This window comes from Danio aesculapii, chromosome 7 (assembly GCF_903798145.1).
Source record: "Danio aesculapii chromosome 7, fDanAes4.1, whole genome shotgun sequence".
NCBI classification, from domain to species: domain Eukaryota; kingdom Metazoa; phylum Chordata; class Actinopteri; order Cypriniformes; family Danionidae; genus Danio; species Danio aesculapii.
In genome coordinates this window covers 30,480,294-30,508,175 of record NC_079441.1, presented here as the reverse complement: position 1 = coordinate 30,508,175, position 27,882 = coordinate 30,480,294, and the positions used below count along the sequence as shown (strand labels likewise).

Here is a 27,882-nt window from a genome sequence, read left to right as displayed (position 1 = left end):
CAGAAATAATGGTGTTGCCTTGGTTATTGCAGTAAACAAAGCAGCATGATGTCAAATCTAGCAGGATTTGATTGATTTCATAAACTACACAGCATCCTGATATTCGCAGATTTAATTCAGGCAAACTTTAGCATACAACAATACATTGCATATTCAAAAATGATATCAAATTGAATAGCTTGTAAAATAGCATTCAAGACTTTTTAATACTTTTTAAGGGCCTCAAATTTCTCTACATTGATTTATCAACTTTTAATACTTTTTAAGGCCCCGCAGACACCCTGACATTAAGTTTCTTTATAGTGCAAAAAGTTGTTTTAGATTATTAAAATATTGTTCACACTGGTTCCATTCACTGAAAGGTTCTTCATGGAAGCCACTTTACTATTTACAGCAATAATCTGACATAATTTTCATCTTAAACTGGTTAATTAACAAAAGATATTACTCCACCACCTGTGTGATGTCAATAATGACAGTCCTAAGTGTCTTAAAGAATTGAACTGCTACTTAGATTCTCCAACACTGTACTATGGTAATTAAGCAACAGGTAATTTTGTTGTTCACTCTATATCTGGTTTCGTGAATCCTTTGTGATTCATTGACTCAACAAAACAAATCAGAAAGTTGCTTCTCTCATGAACTGTCATGAATGTTTCAAGGTGACCTAAAAAAGTGTGTGACAATATCAGCTTTATGTTCTTTTATAATACTTTTGCTTTTAAAAACGTCTCCATTTCTTGTGCAAACGAGAATTCATTCATTCATTCATTTTCTTTTTGGTTTAGTCCCTTTTTTAATCTGGGGTCGCCACAGCGGAATGAACCACCCACTTATCCAGCATATGTTTTATGCAGCGGATGCCCTTCCAGCTGCAACCCATCACTGGGAAAAGCAAAAGAGAATTATAAAGAATTTAAAGTTTTTAAAATGTACTTTTTGTTGTTCCACTGAAGAAAGACAGTAATACGGGTTTGAAAAAATGGCACAATTGTCACTTTGGGTGAACTTTTCCTTAAGGAATGGAAGATCATTATTTTTTTTATAGGTGAGGCTATCAGTACAACAAATGAGCAGTCGTTTATCTAATTTGCCTCTTTCACAGTGTCATGTCTTAATTAGAAAAATGAACTATGTTAAAAAAAATAACTTTTTACAACTGCCAATAGTACCACAAGAGACTAAATTCTAACTAAAATGGCCAACGAAAATGGCCACTGACTCACCGGATGAATAAAAACATAAACAGTGCAAGTACATATACTCTGGAGACTCGCAGCTTTCATGTCTCAGACCTTATTAAAAGAACAACAGTCTTTGATGTCTTCGGTACCTAATGATGTCAGCAGATTAACTGTCTAATTTTTTTGTTTGTCCTATTTTGCCCGTTTAGCAAAGGATTTTACCACCAGAACTATAAACAGTGTTGCTTATGGCTGTATGAACAGCTCAATATTAGATGTCCACCTACTACAAAATGCAAATAAACAAAACCTCACTGTTGTTGGCCCTTACAAACCTCAACTATTGAAAAGCATGCAAATGAGACTAGTCAAATAAACTGCTGCTCTGAACATTTGGCTGGGGGAAATCATAGGTTATTGTCATAAAATATTTAGCCTTAAATTGAGCGAAATAAATAACATACACACATAATTTATCTTAACATGCAAATTTAAACTTCATACAAAGAAAAATTCCAATTTAGCTCAAATATTAGTCGAGCACTAAATACATACTTAAGTACACACTTATTTTGTCCTATTTTATATTAAGTAGCCTTTTAAGTTACTATGTACTTACATCAGAACGTAAGTACGATGCACTTATTGAGTTCATATAGTATTGCATAACACTTCTGGTGGTCTTGAAGTGGGATACGGGTAAGGTTAGGAACAGGTCTGATGGCATGGGTAGGTTTAAGCTTGGGTTAAGGTAAGGAATAAGTAAACAGTGTAATTATAAATGTAATTACAGAAATTAATTACATATGTAAAGTGGGAGCATTTATTTTCTTTGGCAACATTTGAACTTGTGATAAGTGTGTGACAACAAATTAGCAATGTTTTAGCAACGTTAAAATTAACAAATTCAGTACAATTTTTGCTTGTTTGGCAGTGCTTTTTAGTCAAGTAAATACATTTTTAATATGATGATAAAACCATAGGCACCAACTTACAGGCTACATTAACTGTTATTACATATGGCATGCAAATTAACATGCATTTGTTCGTGTGTGTGTGTGCGCGTGCGCGTGTGTGCATATTTGCATGTGCATTCAGACATATGTCTGAGATATGATGGTGCTATTTCTCTCATGTTTTAAATAGGTATCTAATTGTGCTTTTGCTGTAATGGCAAGATTGTGAAACTGTGATTTCCTATGCATGCTAGATCAGCTCGTCAGTAACTTAGAAGTCTATTAAAATAGACATAGAGTGAGTGTGTTTATATGACCGTACTGGAAAAGAGCCCTACACAACAGTATCTGGATGCAGCCTTGATGATGCAAGCTGAGACTGCATATATCAGTGATAATGATGTCACTGTGAAGGGTAGGGTTAGGTGAGCACATTAAAAAGCATTGGATGCAGCTCAGATTGCACTGCACAGGGTCTGCATCCAGACCCTTTTTGTTCTACACACAACCCTGTATCACAGTCTCACTCATCAAATTAAAAATGGGATTTCTGTCATAAGCTCCGGTACCGGTATCTCAATTTACACCACTTGTGTGTGTGTTTGTGTATATATTGTGTGTTTGTACAGTTGGCTGTTAGCCATGTCATGTTGATGTGTAAATTGTGTTGGTGTGCTACTGGCCAGAAACTGTTGCCAAAGGCAATAATAGAAGTAAAATGCTGATTTAATTGGTGACACATTTTTAATTCCATTCCACCAAAGGTTCTTTATAGTGGAAAAGGTTATTTAGATTTTTAAAAAATGTTATTCATACTATAGGAACAAACTGTTTCTATTTAGGGCAACACAGTGGCGCAGCGGTGATCGCCTCACAGCAAGAAGTTCTCTAGTTTTCCTGAAAATGTCTTCTAAATTGAACAATTTTATGAAGGATTTACAGACCTATGTATGCTGTAGGTTCAGTTCCAATATGTACTGCAATATTGTATACAGTTGTGCACAGCTCTACCCAAAGGACGTTTAGATTTGTTGTAAATAAGGCTGTATTTATTCTTCTGCACAATGCTGTGAATAAATTAGAATTGTAAAGAGCAAATGCAGTAAAAATGTAAAAAAACATACATATTCAGTGTCTTGTACTCAGATACCTCACTAAATGCAGTGATGTCTAACTTTACAGTAGTTTTCAAATGACGAGCTGTCTTGAGCATTTTCAGGAAGTGTCACCAAAATCTGACTTTTTTACATTGGAAAACATTTACAGAGTAAACTGGCATGATGAAAACATGACAAAGACATTTGACTATCTTGTTCATAAACAATGGTGTCAGGACTTTTCATCTTGATAACACTGACACTTTCATTGACATCAATACTTGCTTTTGAGGGATGAGCTATCCATTGTGAGCAAGTGACACGCTTTTGCAGGTTATCAACAAGGTTTTGCAGTTTGTACTAATTGTTTTGAGAAATGCATTAACTGTTGTGATGTGTTGTGAGAATTGCACCAAAGCCACTGAAAAAAAACTGTAATATAGTTCTTGCCTAAATGTGAAAGTGTATTTACTCATCTCATTTGCACAGACACAGATTGAGAATTCCTGACTAAAAACTGATTAATGCAAACTAATTATTCATTGCTGAACTTTCTTTTCATGCATCCTATTATTCACGCAATCCAGAAAGGCAGAACAGCTGAAAGGTTTGTTTGAGCTTAACTGTACAGACAAGAATTTACATTACTCTCAGCCTGAGGTTTATTCAATTCACATTTCACTTTTGCTGTAAAAAAAAAAAAAAAAAAAAAAACTTACATTTGTCAGAAATTGAAAGCACCGCCCAGATAAAAAAAATTATGTAATGTAACACATTAATTTTATCAAAATGTTACTAAGTAACACATTTAGTTACTTTTCTAGGAAGTAATGGAAGATTGTAATGTATTACTTTTTAAAGTAACTTTCCCAACACTGCTCCTGAACATTGTGATGACTGTATTTGTTTGTTGGCTAGCATTATGAATCACATCATGTCAGCAAAAAATCTAAGATATAGATAGATAGATAGATAGATAGATAGATAGATAGATAGATAGATAGATAGATAGATAGATAGATAGATAGATAGATAGATAGATAGATAGATAGATAGATAGATAGATAGATAGATAGATAGATAGACAGCCAGACTGACTGACTGATTGATTGATTGATTGATTGATTGATTGATTGATTGATTGATTGATTGATTGATTGATTGATTGATTGATTGATTGATTGATTGATTGATTGATTGATTTATTGATTGATTGATTGATTGACTGATTGACTGAAAGATGGATGGATGGATGAATGGATGGATTTGAATAGAATTTTTGTTAAGAATTTTAGTTTTGTTTGAATAGAATAGAATAGAATAGAATAGAATAGAATAGAATAGAATAGAATAGAATAGAATAGAATAGAATACAATAGAATAGAATAGAATAGAATAGAATAGAATACAATAGAATAGAATAGATTTTTCCCATTAAAAAGCATGAACCCCAAAAGATCACTAAGCATAAACTAATAATAAATGAATTTATGCTTAAAAAAAGACTGATGGCACACAGCCAATCACAGTCACTCCTCAAACATTTTACTCAGTCTTGCAGTCATCACGGGTTTGACATCATCATCATAAGTTTTAACACAGTATGATTCATTATAATATAAAGATCCACCTCCCTGTGTGATTCGGTCATTGGCACTTCTCAATCACAAACCACTAGATGCTTTACTAATTGAAATCATGAGGATTCTCGAGATTTTCCACTGAAGACTAGCAGTGTGAGCATCAAATCCCAGATCTCAGCACTGGGGAACAGTATGCCAGTCTTTTCACATATTCTGCACCATTTTTCTAAAGCAGTGGATTTAAAGCATATTCATATTCATCTGGGATGTGTAGAACTTGAATCACAGGCGTTACTATTCTGCTGATATCTTCAGAAAAGTTTATTGTGTGCAGAAAAGGCGAATATAAGATTTGGTAGTGCTGTACAGATTATTTAGGAAAAACAGTGGATTGACTGGCATATGTTTTTAGAAATCTGGCATAGTTCACCCAAAAATAAAAATAATGTTGTTTACTCATTATTTACTTGTTTTAAACCTTTATGAGTTTCTTTCTTCTGTTAAACCAAAAGAAGATACTTTGAAAAATGTTGGAAACCTTTAACCACTGACTTCAACAGTATTTGTTTTTCCTACAATGGAAGTCAATGGTAACAGGTTTTCAGCCTGAGGGACAGACAGACAGACAGACAGACAGACAGACAGACAGACAGACAGACAGACAGACAGACAGACAGACAGACAGACAGACAGACAGACAGACAGACAGACAGACAGACAGACAGACAGACAGACAGACAGACAGACAGACAGACAGACAGACAGATAGATAGATAGATAGATAGATAGATAGATAGATAGATAGATAGATAGATAGATAGATAGATAGATAGATAGATAGATAGATGATTATGTCCCAAAATGTGTATGGGAGCGGGCACATGATAAAAATTCAACCCACATTAATTCCTAATCCTCCCACTAGTCTAGATATAAACTCATCTGATTGAATCTGTCCTTTTCGCCCTTTTTAAGTGAACACTGTATATTTAAGAACAGAATATGAATGTTGTGCATTCCTAACCTTTGAATTCATAACTGAAACAGTAAGGATGAGGGAAACTAAGTGAAGAAATCCACATAAAAGGCAAGATTCATCCATACAAAAGGCAGGATGCATCTTTCTACCGACACATAAACACACACACACACACACACACACTGCTGAGGGTTATCTTTACTGCCAGGTACTGTGTAAGTTGTGACGTGCGAGCCCCATTACTGATATTTATGGAACACAAATTGAAACAGAGAAATGATACGGCATTCCCCGCGGACCCATCCGCTCTTAATAGTGGTCGGTAAATGGAGTGAAGAAGGGGGCTCAAAAATGCTGACGGTGCAATTCTTTTGGCTGCCATACACTTCAGTTCTCATAATGATTTTGGAGACTGAGCGAAGCACAAATGTAATTAGGCATGACAAACAAGTAAGCTCAGGTGACCCGCATAAAGACAACATTGCGTTTGAAATAAAACTAGCCAGAGAAATTATTTTACATAATATGACAGTATAGTGGTATGGGATAGACCTTTCTGTCGTTTTCTCACATGGCCTCTTATTAACCCAGCAAACAATTCTGTGTTTAATAGACATGTCTATTAGCTAAAACAAGGCTAAACTTGGGCTGTCAGTGCAAATGTAATAGACGTCTAAGAATAGCCCAAAACTAAACTAGTCATCAAAAAGACAGATTAGACAGACTTTATATGTGTAGTCATTCATTTCTGTTTATTTGATGACTAGTTTAGTTTTGGCCTATTCTTAGATGTCTATTAGATTTTTTGACAGCCCAAATTTAGCCTTGTTTTAGCCAAGACGACTATGTTTAGATGTCTATTAGACATCTATTAGACATCTTTTAAAAACAAAAACTGCTGGGTAAGCTTTATTTAACTTTAAAACCTCAATTTTGTTGTTTCAACAAGAATATGTAGTTCTCAGTTCTAGATATTACCTATAGTGCATCCGGAAATTTTTCATAGCACTTCACTTTTTCCACTTTTTTATGTTACAGCCTTAATCCAAAAGGGATTAAATTAATTCATTTCCTCAAAAATCTCCACACAATACCCCATTATGACAATGTGAAAAAAGGTTTTTGAAATTGTTGCAAATTAAATAAAAATAAAAAACCTGAAAAATCACATGTACAAAAGTATTCACAGCCTTTGCTCAATACTGTATTGATGCAGCTTTGGCAGCAATTACAGCCTCAAGTCTTTTTGAATATGATGCTACAATCTTGGCAAACACGTCTTTGGGAGTTTTTGCCCATTCCTCTTTACAGTACCTCTCAAGCTCAATCAGGTTGGATGGGAAGCGACGGTGTACAGCCATTTTCAAATCTCTCTAGAGAGATGTTCAATAGGATTTAGGTCTGGGCTTTGTCTGGGCCACTCAAGGACAATTACTGAGTTGTTGTGAAGCGAGGTCAAGAGCACTCTGAAGCAGGCTTTCATTCAGGATGTTTCTGTACATTGCTGCATTCATCTTTCCCTCTATTCTGACTAGTCTTACAGGTCCTGCTGCTGAAAAACATCCCTGAAGCAGGATGCTGCCCCCACCATGCTTAACCGTAGGGATGGTATGAGCTGTGCCTGGTTTTCTCCAAACGTAAACCCTGGTATTCACTCCAAAAAGTTCAATTTTAGTCTCATCAGACCAGAGAATTTTGTTTCTTATGGTCTGAGAGTCCTTCAGATGCCTTTTGGCATATTCCAGGCGAGGAGTGGCTTCCATCTGGCCACTCTACCATACAGGCCTGATTGGTGGATTGCTGCACAGATGGTTAACCTTCGCCAGCTTTGTGCCTCAAGACAATCCTGTCTACAGACAATTCCTTTGTCTTCATGCTTGGTTTGTGCTTTGACATGCAACCCTGGGACCTTATATAGACAGATGTATGCCTTTTCAAATCATGTCCAATCAACTGAATTTACCACAGGTGAACTCCAATTAAGCTGCTGAAACACCTCAAGAATGATCAGTGGAAACAGAATGTACCTGAGCTCAACTTAGAGATTCACAGCAAAGGCTGTGAATACTTATGTACATGTGATTTTTCAGGTTTATTATTTTTAATAAATCTGCAATAGTTTCAAAAAATCTTTTTTCACATTGTCATTATAAGGTATTGTGTGGAGAATTTTGAGGAAATAAATTAATTGAATCCATTTTGGAATAAGGCTGTAACTTAAAAAAATGTGGAAAAAGTGAAGCACTAAATACTTTACGGAAGCACTGTAAATGAGCCATAAAGACCTCAAATGCAACAAGATTGTTTTATTTTTTATTGCTGATGCATAATAGAGGTTGGAAAATTATTGTTAATGAAACCTAAATTACTGCAGTCCATTCTACCAGACACTACTTATTATTACTTATATTTCTGCTTCAAAAATTCCTTATTTAATTAAATGCATTTATGCCATTTCTTTGTAATTATGTGAGAAATTTACTAGCAATTTCTGAGTGACAATTGTTTCTAGACCCATTTTTTCATATTGCTATTTTCTGACTTTTCTCCGCTACGCCACACAAATGTCTAAAATTATTCTACTGGTAAGATAAAAAAAGCTAAGAAAATCATTTGGACTTAAACTGACTCATAAATACAAACTGACAACCATCATGATCTAAAACTGTGTGTGCGTGTAGCTGGAAAATAATAAAGGAGCTTCAAGTGCTTAAATGTACTACTAAGCCAAAATTAAAAGTGCCGGATGAGAGTGTGGTCTTAAGTAGGAGCGGATTGTGGTGGTCTGACTGACCTGTAGTGTGAGGTTCTGGGTATCTCTGTTTTGGAGTTACGGGGGAGGGCAGAGGTGGTGCAGAGGGCCGCATGTGAGTCATCCAGGGAGCCTGCGAAAACTGTAGGAGCGTTGAAAGAACGGAGGAGAGGAAGAGAAGACTGAAGTGATGAAGTGATGCGGCTTTGAGAACGGAGAGGAAGTGATGACGGGTTAATCTGAAGGAGGTTCTGGATGCTGCGTTTAGACATTCAGAAGCCCATCACTGTGGTGTCCTTAGAACTGACCCTGACCCCTTCAGAGGAGGCTCTCTTTTCATCAGTTGAGGTGGTATTTTATTCTGTATGACCACTTCAAGGGTCTTGTCCCTAAGCAACATAGCCCTCTTTTATCTGACTCAACGATCTTTATTTGAAATATACTCCACTAAATATACTCACCTCTGACAGTATTGTCAGCCTTGAGACTGTCATTCTTCGAAAATGCCCATGTTCGTTAATGCGTCCTGAGAGACATTGTTGATCCTCATCCGATCATGGACGACTAGTACACGTTAGTCTGCAGTGCAGCAAGACCTGCAAGAGCAAAACGAGTTACGCAGGGATGAATGTGAGGCAGGAAGCTCAGTAACAAACAAATGTACAAAAAAATTTATAAATAAATAAAATTAATGAATAAATACAGGCGGTTCATTCCGCTGTGGCGACCCCTGATTAATTAAGGGGCTAAGCCAAACAGAAAATGAATGAATTTATACATGTTTAACAGAAGATTTTGCTTAAGTTACTTGATGTCACCAGAAAAGTATTGTATTGTTTTGTTTCTGCTTTAGTAAAGAAACAGCTATCCATATCATCATAACTTATTCAGTACATCAAGACACAGAAATTACATTAAGATTGCTTTTTAAAACTTTTGGGAAAACATAAAAAACAGTGGGAGCTGGTCTAAAGAACTACTTCTTCAACTTGCATTATATTATAGAAAGACAGGCAGATATGAGAAATGCAGTTGTGTGTAATCAGTTTTTCTTGAACTAAAGCAAAGCCAAGACAAGAAAAACAGAGCCAGTCTGTTTGAATTAATTCCCTGCCTAATATGAACAATTAATCCCACTAAGATCTCAATCAGTCAGATTTTGTTTGCTATGTTTATTGTTTAGGGCAATAACCAATGGAACCATGAATGAATGAATGAACGAATGAATGAATGAATGAATGAATGAATGAATGAATGAATGAATGAATGAATGAATGAATGAATGAATGAATGAATGAATGAACACAGGAGCTTAGACTTATGGGAACACACTGTGTGTTAATGCTGACCAGAGCAGAGGTTTATGTGAGAAAGTGGTCTGTTGACTGATCTTTTGAACTTTTTCTCCTTTTCTTTGCTCCCAGTTCGTTTGCTGTGTGTGTCGTCTGTGGTCCAAGCATACTGTTTACTGTTGCTGTGAGTTATAAATACAATAGCGTTTCATGTCTTTTACAACTAGCGGGCTCGAACGAATCTTGGCTCATATGCGGGTAAATACCACCTATTACTCATGTTACTTTTCAGCACATTTGTAAGACACATCCAAGCATAGCGCCTCTTCACTGCATAACAATTAGATGTCTGAGTGTTTGCGCTCTGATGGAATTTTACTGATAACAGGCAACGGTCGTACTTGGATTTCGTGACTTCCATTCCCTACTTTAGGTCAAGATAAAGGCGTACGGGGGAAAATAACGTTGTCATTTCTTTAAGTTGACAGCGTGCCTCAAGACTGAGGAGGATTCAGCTTTTTTCATTTCCTATAGTACACACATAACGAAGCTCAAAACTGTATTGCACAGATGTAAGTATGGTACTTAAAACAATGTTTTTCCTCTGTTTGGCTTTCAATAGCACAGCTTTGCAGCAGCAGCAACAAGTCTCTCGAGAACTTAGTCCTACTTGGCAGAAAATAAGATTGTGAAATCTTACCTGATCTCCCTCGGCTGGGAAAACAGCCAGATTGAAAATGTCGTGAACTGTAGGCTTCGCGTAATGTTGACATATCACGCGCAATGCACGCAGAGACGCGCGAAAAAAAAGTGCACATTGCTGTCTCGGATGCGCAACTTTTCTAATGGTCATTCATTTTCAGCCAGCGTCTCGGGGTAGTTGCTGGTCAGTTTAGTTCCCACCTAAACTTGACCGCCTTCGCTTATTTCAATCACGTAAGAGCACTAACGGCGTTTCTCTGAGCGAGGGCACTGCGTAAATCTGTATAGGGGTTTTGGGTAAATCGCGACTGGTTTCTATTTGTCCTCTCGGCACAGTCGCCAAGGTGTTAGAGAGTTTAAGCACGAGGATATTGCAAAGGGTTATTAGATTCATAAGTCACCCAAGTGGTGGGCGATCTTCTGAGCACGGCAGAAGTTCTCATATGATGACTTCAAACAAGACACATTACCTACCAGCATCTGTTGGAGTGTGTGGATATTAAGACACTTCTATCTCCAGGACAGCATAGAGGAAAATGGTAAGTTGCATGGAAATACTACACTTAAAGGAATAATTGCTCCAAAAGGCATGGCTTGTGTTTACACTGACTGTAGGGTTCCTTTCAGAAGAACAGATTTTGATGATGCACGACATATACGAGTGCTCTCGTGCTTATGGACCCTAACGCTGAAGGCTACTTAATCGAGGGTTCGGCTTTGCTAACGTGAATGTAAAACTTTGTAATGCTGCTGTTTTCTGGGATTCGTATGTAGAGGGGGAAAATTCGAGTAAAGCTAACGCAGCCGTAGAGAATATACATTCTAATTTGTTTTGTCCTTGTTGCTCTGTGTGCCAATCTGCGCTTTGATGCCTGTTGGGCTTTTAGCCTTTATTCTGAATATCGTTTTTACAAGTGCTCTCTCTGTCAGTGAAAAAGGCAACATGTGTAGACATGTCCATCTGCCCTGCAGGACAAAAGCAGAGCACCAAGGCACTATTACTGTGTGATTTGGGGACACGGGTTGCAAGCCTTTTGGGGGACCCCTCTTTAGAGGGTTATGAGCGACTTTTCAGATAAGTGATTCTTTTGTTAAGAAAACGACCGGCCAACATGTGATCAAATATTAACAGGACGGGCTTGCCAGGGATATATTCACGTGACAAGGCGTGGGGAAGCAATAGAGTAAAGCAATATCAAGTGGCACTTAACGAAAGTATAGATTTTTGCCTCTAAGTAACCTTAGCTGTGCTATGATTTCAGCACTTTGGACAGAGGCACCGGGAGTCGTTGAACGCTGCGGACTAACACGGAGTGAGTGGACTTCGCCTTTTGTGTTTTGCCAAAGCTAGGGATTGTTTCACTTTTTCCTTCTTTTTTTTGCTCTCGGAGGGAGACCTGTGAGAAAACAAAACAAACAAACAAACGCGAGGAAACGCACCAGTCGATAGCGGGGCTGCTTACTTTGCGCTTGGAGTTTTGTCGCCACTTAGAGCATGTGAAAGTTGAAATCGTAGAGCTGCTGTAGTGTACGCGTACTTTGCAATCTCCACTTGGTGCACAGCGTTAACTTTGGGAAATGCAAGTGTTGGTCTTGGAGATCTAACCACTGATAGTGGTTGTCAGCTCTTATAAAGGTAAGACCTGTTTGTTTTATTCTCCACTTTACTAGCAGCCCTTCTCGGGCAGATGTTTATCTATCTGTACATAGAGAAATTGATCCTCTTTTTGGATTTTAACTCTACGGACAGAGAAAATGTAACGCTGTGAGGAATAGCTTTGGGTTGTGATGGGAGAGAGAAGACGTGAGTCATGAGGGAAATGTTAAACTTACGTTATCATTTTACATTTTCCTTATACTTTGTCCGTATGCTTTTACACCATGACTAGAGCAGAAAACGGTCACAAAGTTGTTTCAATTAACAGCCACAGTTCTGTCACGATTTCACAGAAACTGACTAATGTTTTTTAATTTATGTCTGTATCTACAGTTGCCTACATTTAGCAGCTATTTCATATGAGTTGTCATTTTAAAGCAACACAAATAAATAGTGCATGCAAGTGCGTAAAAGCTTACTTTCCGTCCTCATCATAATCAAATGCTTGCGGAATTCTTGTTGTCTTTAATGCGCAATTGTCTTGCGCACGCTTTTCTTTGCTTGCTTAATAATGGGGCATGTCTTTAATAAAATATTCGACTCAGCACGAGCTACCTCCTACTTATTGTCTTGCTGAGATCGAAAACATCCTTATCTATCTATCTATCTATCTATCTATCTATCTATCTATCTATCTATCTATCTATCTATCTATCTATCTATCTATCTATCTATCTATCTATCGGTTTAGCTGTCATTCTCGTCATCCTTTCTGATCAGCTAAAATGTTGTTTTCGTTAGCATGGAGGGATAATTTATTCGTTGAATCGATCCTAAAGTGGTGCAACCAGCCATATCAAACTAATCGCGTCTGTAGCATCTCCGCACTTCGTCATCGTGGACATATTAGTGTTTTTACTACGGACCGCTTCTCCGTTTCATTCATCCCGAGATTTCCACTCCTCTCCTCCAGCATCACCTGCTCATCTCGCTCCCCAGCGCACAGGTCTGTCTGTGCATACGCCGAACAGTTGGGAACCACTTAGGGCTAAAAGCTTTCGCCACAGATAACATATCATGTTAAAGTATTTTGAATTGCCTCGCCAGAAATAGCCCGATGGCCAAAACAATGTGTGTGTGCGTGTGTGTTCATATATATATATATATATTTCCAGTTAAAGTGAATAAGAATTTGGATAGGCGTGGTCAGATTTTGTTCAGACTGGGTTAGATGGAGCCACCGATAAGATTGCCTGATAAGGAAATGGCTGAGAGGGTGTCACGCGTATTGTGGAGAAAGCTGAAGAAAAGCTGTGCAAGACTGAGACGAAATTAGGACAGTCAGCGTTTTAAAGGAGCCTTTCGTTGATGATTTTCTGACTTTTATGCCGACTAAGTTTAGGAATTCGTCTCAGTTTCTAAGAGGGATGTGCGGAGGATATTGGCTACGGTCGCTTTTTTTCCTTTGTATCCAAGAATCTGATTAAGGGGTGAAGCGATTGAATGACAAACAGACAGATATGAAAGCCCACGGGCGCCTCAACACTGCGTTAATCAAGAGTCTATCAGGCGTAAGACGTTCAGTGTCATTTAGCTGCTTTTAAATGATCCTTAGGACTGTTTCTCTTTGTCCGGCTACGTTAGCTTCTTTCAACACTGCCAAATCGGTAATTTCTTTACTACACATTTGTTTTCTTTTTGATAATCGTGTTATCGAGTAAATATCTGTTGATACAAAAACAACGTATCGAATTTCTCGTTTTAAATGATATAAATCAAACGGGACAATCGGCATATGCTTTTGGACTAGCCCGAAAATAATAGCAGCTGGTGCTGTAACTGTCGCTGTTTTGTCACTGTAATTTTCGTAATGCTCTTGTCATTTTTGGTTAAATGTAATGAACAACATCATTACTGACGTGCGTCAAAACGGTCACGAGCGCCGTTTTAATAAGCAAGTATTTAATGCACAATTTAAGCTGTGTGCTTTTCAACGAAACAGTGTGTGCTTTTGTTTGCAAAATAATATAGTGTTGAATGATTAAATGCAGAAATGCACACATATACAGAATTTCTGTATTTGTTTGAGCTTTGTCTTAAATGAAGTGCTATTATTAAATGATCATCTGTTGGTGGTTTTATTTTTATGTGAGTCGTGTTTTCCTTTATTGAATGCATATTTTACTTTCAAAATGAATTTATTTAATTTAATTTTAGTTCATAAGACTGAGGATAGAGATGTGGGTTGGTGGTGTGGGTGTGGGCATGCGGGGGGAGGGGGGCTGGAGGCGGATGCGGGGAGGGTGGGGGGTGCTGGGGGATGGCACGACACACTTTGTATGTACGGAAGGTTTTTTATAGAACTTTCTGCAATGTACGTCATCGGATCAGTCCATAAATGGGGTTGTGTTATCTAGCTGAGAATCTCCCTCTCCGCCCCCCTCCCCTCCGTTCTGATCGCTGCAGAGTTAAAGGTGGGCGTCAATAACAAATCTGAGCTTGGTAGGTTTCAATTCAGACAACACATAATGTGCCATTATATTTTTACAGTTTAATCGGCGATTCCTTCCTTCTCGTTTTACTGAACGCCGCGGACGATCAGGGGATATTTACAAAATAAATACTATGAAAATCGTTCTGTAGTCTGTACGGAGCGCGGCTTTCTTAATTAACTTTTATAGTAATGTACAGACTTACTGCGCCCTGCTTGATTCGCGGGAGGAATTTATTATAGGCCTACTGAATATGCTGAGTTCCTTTGGGAAATAAAAGCGTGTGCTCGTCACAATTGCGAAAAAGGAAAAGGTCCGTTTCTTTCATTCACCCTCTAGAAAATATATTTTTTCTAGTCTCACAATTTTAAGAATGACAGTAAAAACTATCAAAAATAATAATCATTTTTATAATAAGTTTAATTATAATTTTAATATATTGCATATTTAAGAATGTAAATTTATTTCATGCTGCCAAATCCTTTGAATGAATGCATCACCGACGCATTTAATATAATTATTATGTGTTTATGGAGCTATTTGGACAATTCGAAAGAGATGAGTCTATTAGCACCCCCGATTGCGTTTTTTTGCACAAGAAATCCTCAAGAGACTGGAGAATTGGGCGCGCGCTCAACACCAAGCAAGAGCGTGACTTGCGGTGCTCTAGCGCAAAGTGCTCATTTTGCAAGAGGTCGAGTGATATCTGCACTTTAAGGTGTAATTCCTTCATAATCTGCATGTAAATGACGCTGGTTGTGTATGATTATCCATTGAGACTTAAATCAAAATAACTATTTAGGGTGTTGTAAACCTGTAAACCTGTTGTGTTTGTTGTTTGGGTAAAGGGGTGTTTGTTTGTCTGTGGATATGTGTATGGCGTGTGCAGTCTTTATATTTTTGACCTCCAGCATGTATATTCATCCAAGTTTGAACAGTTTGACACGGTCTGTCTGTATGATGAGCTCTGCTAGTTGTTTGCCACCCACCTGTGTGCTTTACTCACTGATATAAAATGGAGTGGCACTTGCCTCTCTGTATGTGAATAGCTACAGAGCAGCATTAGTGCTGGTGCCTGGCAACTAAAGCTCCGCCAAGGAATCCTCAAACTATTCGCCAACGTCAATGCTTGGGTATGTGTATGCAAGACTTCTCTAACTTGTTAGCAATTTGCCTCTGTGGATAAGAATGGCATCCCAAAGTGTTTGTTTCAACGTGAATTTGATAGACTTGCTTAATGCTATTTGTACGTAATAACGTAAGGAAGTTGAACAAAGCTACATGTTTTTTCCACAGTTGAATGTTTAACATTTCTTAGAGGTCGTTTAGATTGTAGCTTCTCTTTGCCTGCTTTGTATGGTGATTTTCATTGTTCACTGACAGTTCGTGGAATTCTTAATATTTTTCATCATAATTTTGACCACCAACAAGCAAATCTATGTCATTTTGGGCTTGCAAATGACAAATACTGCACTATTTATGTTGTTTTCTCTTAGATGGCTTTGTTCGAATATAAAAATCGCTATATTTGAAATGTTTATTCAAACTATTAATCAATTGACAGACTACAATAGTGCATGACAAGAACCGTCTACCTAATTATGTAAATATACTCACCCTTGACACATAAGGGTTTGTTGGGCAAGCAAAAGGCTAGATTACCAGAGGATGTGTGTACAAAGGGATAAAGTGCAGCAGAGGGCTTATACCCCACGGATACATTACCAGTGTAGCTGGTGTATGCTGCTAAGGATGGATTACAGTTACATGGATTGTATAGCTCATTGTGTCTATGTGCTAAAGTGGATATCTAAGTGTGTAGTCCTATAGTGTAGCTGCTATAAGTCAAGACTTTGAGATCTTTATCTTACACGGCTGGCCGCTGCTGACCACCACTGGCCCTTTATTGATAGCAGGAACCTGTTGCATCTTGCTGTTGGAGAGATGAGCACTGCGCAATTCGTCAGTGTGCAGATGAGAGACGGTGATGTGATGTCACATAAAGCACTGCCCAGGCTCCCTTCCCTAAAGACAGAGAGCAGGAGAAACAAAGACATGCACCCAGGAATGGGCAAACTTGAGTTCCACAAAGTGACTCACTCATTTCGATGCAATGACAAAATGGAAAGACTGGACCCACTTGAACAAGTGTACATACTTAAACGTACACTCGACATTGCAGACTAAACAACACTAAATCATTGACGTTGACTCTTTGAAAAAAAATGCTGCATGATTAACAGTTTTTTCACATTAGTCATTCGTATTTTTGTTGACAGCTGGGTTATGTGAGAAATGCTAGTGAACACTCATATACACTCTTCAAAATATAGACTTAAATATAGACTTTTTTTTTGCATTGATTTTTTTTTTTTTAAAGAACCATTTTTGGTTCCACAAAGAACTTTAAATTCAATGAAGAGTAAAAGAAGATTATTTTCTTGGTATAAAGAATATTTTATATAACAGAAATCTTTGTTTTAGTATACATAATCTATTATTATACAATGAAGAAAGACTCCGTGGATGTTAGAGGTTCTCCACTAGATCATCAATGTCATGTATCTATATTTTAGGAGTGTATTTAAGGGGTTTACCTTTGTTTTCCATTGCAGTGTGAGAGTCAGAAATGACATTGTCCACTTTAATGTGCTCTGTAATGTGTGATGAATGACTTTCTCTCTCAAGTGGAAAGCTATCACATCTATTTTTACTGCAAGTTTTGACACCCTAAAAGTTTTGTTACCCTGCTCTGCAGTAGTGGAAAATATTCCACCATTTCAGGTTTGTACAGAGTCTAGATCTCTTCTAACTTGATGCTTTGTTATGTGTCACAATGTACTTCAAAATTCAATTTTGCCATTATGTGGAAGACCTGCTCCAGGATGGAATATTCAACGATGGACAAGACAACAGAGGGCGAGTTTTTGAGAAAGCTGAGGTGACGTCATTAGCGACCCGACCTATTGGATAGAGACACGGCCATCGCTTCTGACGCCGCTCCGACTCTCTCAACATTCAACACCTTGAACCCTGATGGTCAAGTTTCAGCTATACTGTCCATACTGCATATCTGATCGTTTTCATGGACCCTACAGTTTCTATGAAGTTGCAACCAATGAAAGTCAAGGTCTTCCCACAGTTCATCTCTAGTTGTATTCTCATTAGTCCATATGTCCACTTTGTGGTTATCTTAGTTCTATCTGTGGTGGTGGTGTCAACTTTGTGCTGTTTGTGCAGTTCTGAATGGGATCCATGTTGTTTTTGTGCTCCTAATGAGAAGCAGAGTGATTTATTTATGGATTACCTAGCTGGAACAGCCCTAATGCACAGTGTGAGTGTACATGAGTGTGTGTGTGTGTGTGTGTGTGCCTGTGTGTGTGTGTGTTTTACCTCTCTTGGAGTCATGTCGCTCAGTAATTGCTGATGCAACTCTTTGTCATCCAGGGTTTGCCCTCTCCTCCTGTGAACCTATGGGATGAGTTATATTCATCTTGGCTTGTCCCTATAGGAGAGAGAAAGGGACTGTAAGCGCGAGTGTGTCAAAATGAGTGAAGGTGAAAGTATATTTGTACAATTTTATTTTTGAAAGTTTTCATGTGTAGTAGTGCAAAAAGGTTGACTATGAGGTGACAAAGAAAAAGAAAGGTGGAGATGGAAAAAAGTAAAGGAAGAGGGAGTTTGTGTGTGTGTATGTGTGTGTGTGTGTGTGTGTGAGGAGGCAGGTGTTAGCATCCACTCCCATGCTGGGAACAGCTAGGTTTGAAACCGCTCCACCTCATTACCTTATGTAGGGAATAATCATCATCACTATACACAAAACTCATCAATATAAATCTCGCATTGGACAAGATCCAAAAGCACTTGGAGCTTGGTGAAAGTATGGGGCTAATTATGTGGTGAAGCATAGGGTGAAAGAACAAGGAATGCTTTCGCTAAACTTCTCCTGGAAGGTCACGAAAAATAAGGAATAAACGATAAAGCCGCAGTTGAAGAGCAACATTATATGAACTCTATGATTTTAAACATGTTTGACCGTTTACAAAAATCAAACAAACCACTCCCCATTATCAGAGGAACTGAACTGACACTGGAAGAACAATGAATAGTATTAAAATCAATGAACCAACCAACATCTGGCACATAAGCTCCTTTGGCAGACGGGGGGCTCAAACCTGACAATAGTTTAAAATATCACATACAGAGAAGACTAGGGAATAATAGGACCTTGATGTGGTGGGGGTAAGGAGTGAGCTCTTTACTTTGAAGCTACCTTTGTGGAGTCACAATTGCAAATATCAATTTCAGCAGATGATCTATAGTCTTGTCACAAAAAGGTGTTTCAAATTAACCTAACGGCTGTCCATTAGGATGCTGGTGCAGCATTTGGTCGCAGCTAAGTCAGTAAATTTAAAGTGATTTAGATGGCATATGTAATAACTTAAACCCATAAATTACATTTTTCAGCTGACAATGGCAAATTTAATAACATGTAATTGATACATTTACCAATTATATAAAGCGTGAAGCTAAACACATTACAGGTTTCCACTAGAGCTAGGCTAATTTCTCATGTCATTATACAAATAGTCAAGGAAGACAACACGAAACATCAAACCAAACGAATACGAATGAAACATCACAAGCATACGCATTAGCGTATGTGATTCACTTTGTATCAGCACACAAAGGAATCGTGTTTTATATATACCTTCATCAGTAATGACGAAGAATGTGAAAAAATGTCAAAAGCCCACTCTAACTCAGTGGTCGTCAGGAGAAGCCTGCTCGAGAAAAGAATGCGATGATTTAAAAATCGATGGGTATTTAAAATCACCCCAAGCCTTTATATGTCCAGGAATTAAAATAGGTTTCTGTCATATGTTGCTCGGTAAACGCCATAATAACATACTTTCCGGTTATTCGTTAGGAATAAGCATCTGAGGCTTCACTTGGTTGGCGCTCGCGCTGGAGTCACATGTTGCAACGTCACGGCAGTAGTTAGTTACTGTAGTCGCGAGGAATGAAGCCGTCATTTCAAGCTGGAGAGCTCTCTCAATGCGCACCACACTGCGAGCGCTCACCATGCCATCCAACTGCTTCAACTCAACTCCAAAGGATCCGCTCAGTCATGGGAGTCCATTACCTCAACCATGCAATTTCCACCATCAATAATTTAATCTATTTGCTCAAAAGCTGAAGAGACAACTTGCAGCTGCTGCTTGGCGAAGAGCGGGCGAATATCGCAGAATAGTTGCGCGGAGGTCTTATCCAAAACATCCCAGATGACACTGTCCTGCTGAATGGTCTCCTTTACGACTGGACAGTAAAGGTAGGTTTTTGTGCGGAATGGAATCATTCTGTAGCCTACCGACTATGCTACGTCTGTTGTGGAGTTAAGAAAAAGTAATCAAGTGTTGGACCATGCAACGGCAACATGAAACGCTATCCTCGCGTTCATTAATAAGATACGGCGTTATTATGTTGATTGGATTTCTGATAGGGGTCAGTGGAACCAAGTTGTTTTTGTTTATTATCTAGGGCTATCAGCTGTTTATCCTGGCAGATATAAGCTATTCTGTTCAACTTGTTTAATAGTTGGCTTTATTGTTTTGTTGCTGTATAATAGATGTGGATGTTTTGGTGATCTTACTTGTTAGTTGCGTAAAAGTATTAGCAATTGCCATTCAACATTATATTTATTCATATGGACGCATTGTTTATAGTTTATAGGCAAAAAAATAAGACTTTTTGTGCGAACATACAGTGAATAGACGGTTTTCGTGAATTCAATGAGACTTGAAGAACATGAAACCTGAGATCATCGTTTAGGTTTACCATGTAGAGTCTAGCCTTCCACTGGAACAGATTAAGTCCCAAAGCGAAGATAAAGTTTTCAGATTAAAAAATAACTGATTGATTTGGTCCTGGGCTGACTTTGAATGTTAAATGGGCAGAATTGCTAAAACTAAATCATAGGCTACGAGTTGATTTTGTTTTACATAAATCCCAATGTACTTTCTAGTAAAGCTGCGTTGCGTTATGTAGTATTTATATAGCTAATATTGTGATTATTACATAGTAAAGATAATAAAATATTTACTGCTAATATTTTTAGACGAGAGATATTAATTTAGCATGGTGTATGCAAAGAAAACAGGCCTATACTTATGGCCTCTTGTTAAACTGCGTTCTCTGTGTGTGAGTGAATGTTTATGATAGAAAGAGAAAGATGTTTCCAATGGTCTATGCTTCTCTCATTGCCTCACTTCAGACGAGCTTTATGTAGACGAATGCGCCATCTAGTGTAATAAGGTTGTAAAGCCTGTTAAGGAATAAAAGGATGGATGTGTGGTGCCGCTGTTTTGGGAAAACGATGTTCTTCCTGACAAAACTTTTTTTTTAAGTGTAGACACATTGACTATGCTAACTTCACTCTAATTCTTTAGAAAGTTCTCTAATAAAAGAAAAACAGTGTCCAGACTAACATACAAAGTAACAAATCTAAGTAGATACTTCACTCGCGGATTTAGTTCACCCTGTGTTGCCCTGTCTCTTTCTACGACAAAAGACGAACCTTATACATAAATTATTACAGCACTTATGTTTAATTTGTTATTGTTTTCTGTCTTTAAGCAAATTAGTGAGCAAATATTTGTAAATGAGTATATTTTAGAGGAATTAAATATACCAGACGTAAAATTAGGCCTACGTTTCTCTGTGCAAAACGTCGAGTTTGGATTTACGCAAAGCAGTTTGCCAGCAGTAGCCAAATGTTAAATATCTAATACTTTTAAACACAATATGTATTATCATATAAATGTGATTATGAAGACGTTAAGTGTAAAATTGTTATGGTTTTCGACTTACCGACCGATACGGAACATTCTGCGCCTGCGCAACTCACAGTTGTTATGGTTACATTTCCTCAAGAAACCAACTTCGTTTCGACAGACTAGATTATTAGGAACTACAGTGTCTAATTATTCAGTTTAAAGAATATCCTAGTTGTGTTTTATAAACTTTTTTGTTTTGTTTTCGGCAGTTACTAGTATAACTTTTTGTAGCTTTAAGAGTTTGCATAAATTCTAAAAATGCAGATCTGCTGCAATTCTGAAGCATTTGTTATGTACTGCATGTCTAACATTATATGTGTAGTTGAATTTAGAGAAGATAAGAGGGCTTAGACTTTGTGATCTAGAGCCAACTCTAGCCTACTTGTTGAAAACGTTATATTTAAGAGCAGATTGTCTTTTGTTGTGTTACCACTAATGTCAGATTTCAACTGTTATGGAATCCACATTTTGATGTGTTGTCAAAGTCAGAATAATAATTAACGGCTGAGACACCTGTGTGAGCTTAAGTGATGCACGCTACAGTTTTCTTGTCATTGACAAGTTCACCAAAGCGATTGAAAATCTTTTCTTGTGCTACAAGCATTTTCCCCTAACCTTTGTTTTTGGCCTTTTCAAATATTTAATAGTGCATTGTAAGATATTTTTCACCCTAAGGAATAAATGCCTTGTTCCCATTTTCCTTTAGAGTGGTAAGGCTAATAGAAAAGTGTCTGTTACCGCAGTACTTTTAAGTTCGAAGAACCGTAGACATCTGTCATTAGTGGTTTTCTGTCATAATCCCTCTATGGTATGGGGATTTAAACAAACAGAGTTGTGGGAGAATCAGGATCATGCAGACCAATCTACCCTGTCCTACCTGCCCTTCTCCAAACAATTGAGCAGGTGCATGTAGTCTTTCTGCCAAAACCGTAGCTGCCACTCATGCCCAATTAAAGTACAATCCTGTTTTACAGTGAAAGGTGTTTGAACGTGCTCCTACCAAGCCCGACCATATGGATCAAATACAGCTGTGCGGTTGAAGTATTTCATCAAGCTTTCTGTGTCTAACTTTGTAGCTTGAAAGATCAACGAAGGCTGGATGCTTTCTCGTGTGAGAGGTTTGATTGATGGAAGCCTTGTATGTAGTATTTTCAATGCCTCATAATGAACCAGGCTTCAAAGATCTAACAAACAGGACACAAAGAGCATGAATTAGCAGCTTTGTTTGCACGACTGTTGAACGGATTATCTTAGCATCAACCATGAAAGGCGTCTTTTTCATTTTGGACATTGAAACACCTGAAACCGTGACTAGATTAATTTTTTTTGACAACTACTACAGTACCACGCTTTCTATGACCCATCAATGGCACCTGTACTCGTGTGTACACAAACATAGTCATGTTTGCACATCATACCATATGATGACAGGATATTGATAGCACATTATCATCAGCAGTTCAAATATACGCATATTAAAAGCAGAACAAACATGTCCGTCAAGGTAATCTCGTCTTCCCTCGGTGCTTTGAATGAGACAGAAGGTTTCAGTTATTGCCAACTCAGTCCCAGAGCAATAAAGTGATTCATCGTCTAGATTACGTTTTAACAGGAAGTTGATTGAGAGCATAATCCATATTGATTCTCTTGATGGAAACAGGAAATAGCAGAGTTAGAAATAAAATAATTTGTTGTTCCTGGTGAGAAGCTACCCCAGAGGAAAATGGAAAGCAATTGCGAGCTGATGAGTGGCACTGCCCCCCTAGCACCACTTCTTCTAGCCCCACCGCCCTTTTCCTCTCAAGCCCCTTAGAGACCAAAGAGACGTCATCAGGGTTGTTGTGCTCTTGGCCTCCATCTCCTGCCGCACAACTACACACCGGTGCGCTAGTCTAATTAGAAGGGAAAGATACAATTTAGCCGGCGTAGTCAGCTTTCAGAAATTCAAGAATAACTTACTTCAGTGCTTTTATGTGAAACTCCAAGCCATGTAGGTCTGTGGAATATTTAAGGTTATGTGTTACTGGCAGGATTTGGATGAGAGATGGCATATACTCCACCTGCTGTCAGGTAGGGCAACAGAAGGGATTTGGGTGTCAGCATGACTGATGCTGGTATTTGATTCAGAAGCCTCTGCAATATATATAAATACTTCTCTCATTAGGGAGACGACAGATGTTTGCTAATTGGGATCATGGTGAAACTGGGGCGGTTACTGGGTTGTGCTTTTCTGTATGTGCGTAAACCCCACATTAAGGTTGTCTTGAGAGTAGGAACGCTGACAATAATCCATCCGTCCTCGCAGGCACACCACATCTGGAGGAATGAAATAAGACAGAATCATTGAATAATCCTCAGGCAGGCACTTTAAATTCCTCGCTATATTCAGCAGAGGTAATTGCTGACAATGTAAGAAGCTTTTTCCATTACGGGGGAAAGCTGACAGACTGAAGTATCTTTTCATGCCTGCAGAAGCAGCTTGTACACACATTTTGCGCCCTGCCTGATTTGATTAAGATTGATCTGTCCTCCACAGCTGTATCCTCGGCTCCGGGTTTTTCCATGCATGTTTTTGACCATTTGAGAGCAGAGATTAAAGATGCTCCCACCTCATCTCCCTTACCGAACACACACACACACACAGAACCCTCGTGGACTGCCAACGTCACTGAGCGAGGGGACTTTGAGCTCATTAAGCAGAGAGCTGTGATATTCTCAATCGAGACTGTGGGACTCCCAACCGGCCTATTTATAGAACGCACATCTCCATGGCAGTCATCACTGCGCTAGCAAATCGCAGTCATGGCCCCAGACACCAATTAAGAATGAAACAAATGCTTTTTAGACAGGGCGTGTCCCTCCTTCACTCCTGCCGGCCCACACTGCCTTCTGCTCTGGGAGCGGATCCTCCCTCTGCCTTTTCCTAAGGATGCGTGGGGCATCGGGAGGACAGCACGCAGAGCACTGGCGAAGCCTTGCTGCGGTGCTGGATATTTTTAAAGGCACCTCCTCTCCACCCCCCTTACCCCACCCATACCTCTCCCCTTCTCCTTCGCCTTAGAAAAGTGAGAGTAATGGGTATCTTTTTTTGTTGTTGTGTGTGCATGATCCCGTCTGCTCGTATGCACTGGGATGCTGTTGGATGCAATGAATCGCAGTGACTCATAGAGGGACTTCAGAGAGGTAAGAGAAAGGTGCAGGGAGAGATGAGGAATCAAATAGACTCACCAGAATTTTAAATTGTTTGCGTACATTTTGCAGCCAGGGAAAATTTCATTGACGGTGGTGTGTGCAGGTATGAGAGAATGAATAAATGAATGACTGGCGTCTTTTTCCAGCTCTCTCAGCACCTATCCCTCTCTCTCTCTGATCGCTATCTGTTGTCGTAGTGTGTCTTTTCTCATCTCTCCCTGTCCCTTTGTATCTCTGTTTAAGTTTAAAACTCTCTTAGTGGGAAAGATAATCATCTGCGTGGCATCGGAGTGTGTGGGCTCTTTCTAACAAATCAATGTTTCCAGAGAAGTTTAGATTCTTTTCTCTTGCATTCAAGCAGCATATAAACTTTAGCCTTAGCTCAAATGATGAATACATTGTTAAATAATGATGGGATTTTATCAACTTCACAATTAAAAAGGACAATTATTCCAATTTTGGACAGCTTGAGCAAACTTTAATGATTGAAGTTGTTCCATCATTTTTTGGTGGGTTTTGACTTGTTCCCTATATCTGCTCCATCTTATTCTCACATAAGCAGTTCAAAGACCTCTAAGGGAACGGAAGGGGAGGCAAGGGATCAGGAGGAAGAAGGGAAGGGGAAGAGAGACTGAGGAGAGTGGGAGCAGTTCTCTTGTGTCCTCCTAATGATACTCCAGGGTCTCTGAATTTAGCCTGCTGTATTTGCTGGTGGGGGAAAGAGGAGGGGGCACAAACGTGAAGGTGTGTTAGTTGCGCTCCCATGGGCCAATGTCTAAAAATGAAGCAAAGAAATAACAAGTTGGCTCAATGTGTTTGTGTTTTGCTTCAAATTGCACTACGAGAATGATTCGCTACATTAATAACCTTTTTTTTCATCATGGATGAAGTGTTTAATGTAATGTTGTTTGCAAAACAGTTGTTTTACATTGTGTTTTCTGTCCCCCCTCCCCTTTTCCTCACTCCCCCATCCCTCTTGTCTCTCCCCTTTTGCTGTCTCCAGTTCCAACAGGTTAGAAGAGTGATGACCATCCTGTTCGTTACTATGGTTATTTCATACTTCAGTTGCATGAGAGCTGCGCCCATGAGAGAGATCCCGGGTGTGCAGGGGGGCCACCGGGCCGAGGGCTACCTGGGGCGCTGCTGCCGCTGCTGCCGCTGCTGCCCGCTGCCGTCACATCGGGCAGCCGAGGCCACGGGACTCCACAGAGTGGGGGCGGGCTGCCCTCGCTCACGGACACTTTCGAGCAGGTCATTGAGGAGTTGCTTGAGGTGGAAGGGGAAGCGACGCAGCAACTGGGGCCCGGGGCCGACCAGGGCCAAGGAGGGGGTGGTCCCATAGACGCGGCAGACTCGAAGGACGTTGACCTGTATGCCTCGCGGGTGATGATCAGCAACCAAGTGCCTTTGGAGCCGCCGTTACTCTTTCTCTTGGAGGAATACAAAAACTACCTGGACGCCGCCAACATGTCGATGCGTGTGCGGCGGCACTCGGACCCCGCACGGCGGGGGGAGCTCAGCGTTTGTGACAGTATTAGCCAGTGGGTGACAGCTGTGGACAAAAAGACGGCAATAGACATGTCGGGCCAGACGGTCACCGTTCTGGAGAAGGTCCCCGTGACTAATGGTCAGCTGAAGCAATACTTTTATGAGACCAAATGCAACCCCTTGGGGTACACAAAGGAGGGCTGCCGAGGAATAGACAAGCGGCACTATAACTCACAATGCCGGACAACCCAGTCTTACGTGCGAGCCCTTACCATGGATAGCAAAAGGAAGATCGGCTGGCGGTTTATACGGATAGACACTTCGTGTGTATGCACATTGACCATTAAGAGGGGCAGATAGTGTACACAATGTATAGATTTTATTGAGAGTTCTAAAAAAAGAGAAAGAAAAGAGAAAATATCTATTTGTATATACATAACAGGGTAAATTATTCAGTCAGATAAAATTTATGGACTGCATGTAAAAAAGATAAATTTATACAGTAAGTGATACTACAGTCTATTTATTGAACATATTCATGACCTTGTAAACAATTAAAAAAAGATCTGATCAGTCATTTGCGCCCAGTTCAAATTACTATATCACATTCCTCAAGACATTGTGTTTTTTACGTTGCCAAGATTTTGAGAGATGAGGAGAGGAGGGGGGTGAGGAAGAATTACATTCAAAAAAAAAAAAAAAAAAGAAAAAAAAAAGAAAAAACTTGCATGCTGCTTCAATTGTGAATTGAAAAACTGTCCACTTTGGGAAAACAAGGAATCGGTTTCCGACCAAAACATTCCGTTTACATTCTCAACCGTAACAGGATTTCCTCCTCTCAGTACTCTGTCTGTTTACTATCCTCAACTTCTCAAGGTAATGTTGGAAATACATACTATGTCAAGGTGCTGTTGTCAAGCTTTGCTGTTTATTTTTTTATCCCCACAAGATGAAAAAATATATAATATATATATATATATATATATAAAAATTTATTCATTGACATGTGTTCTGAGTTAATATAATTCATTTTGTATGTTGTGAAGTTGTTTGCAATATTAAATTGAAATATTTGAAGAAATAAAATTTACTATAGGCAACTGAAAAACAAAACCAATGTCAATAAAGTTTGAGCTCTCCCTTTACAGGTCGAAATTTGGCACATGCTGTGCAGAGAACATCTTCTCTCGCAGGCAAACATACTTTGGATCCTACATTCATGTGATTTCAAAAGGGATAATGATAGATATAACTATATACATTACAATATATAAGTATTTATTTCCCATCCTCTCAACATATACAGTTGAAGTCAGAATTATTAGCCCCCGTTTCTTTTTTTCCCTAATTTCTGTTTAACTGAGAGAAAGATTATTTTCAACACATTTCTAAACATAATAGTTTTAATAACTCATTTCTAATAAACTCATTTATTTTATCTTTGCCATGATGACAGTAAATAATTTTTGACTAGATATTTTTCTAGACACTTCTATACAGCTTAAAGTGACATTTAAAGGCTTACTAGGTTAATTAGGTTAACTAGGCAGGTTAGGGTAATTAGGTAAGTTATTGTACAACTATGGTTTGTTATGTAGACTATTGTAAAAAAAAAATTAAAACTGCTTTTTATTCTAGCCGAAATAAAACAAATAAGACTTTCTCCAGGAGAAAAAACTTTATCATACATACTGTGAAAATTTCCTTGCTCTGTTAAACATCATTTGGGAAA

General features: G+C 38.7%; 1 protein-coding gene across 1 annotated transcript; it reads left to right on the top strand.

Moving 5' to 3' along the window:
* The first annotated feature begins 15,700 nt into the window (after positions 1-15,700).
* Positions 15,701-26,599, top strand: LOC130232016 (brain-derived neurotrophic factor-like). The gene is given in 3 exon segments (XM_056461609.1): positions 15,701-15,767; positions 25,666-25,827; positions 25,830-26,599. Coding segments are annotated over 2 exon segments (822 nt in total). The 5' UTR covers positions 15,701-15,767; positions 25,666-25,686; the 3' UTR covers positions 26,511-26,599.
* The last annotated feature ends 1,283 nt before the right edge of the window (positions 26,600-27,882 follow it).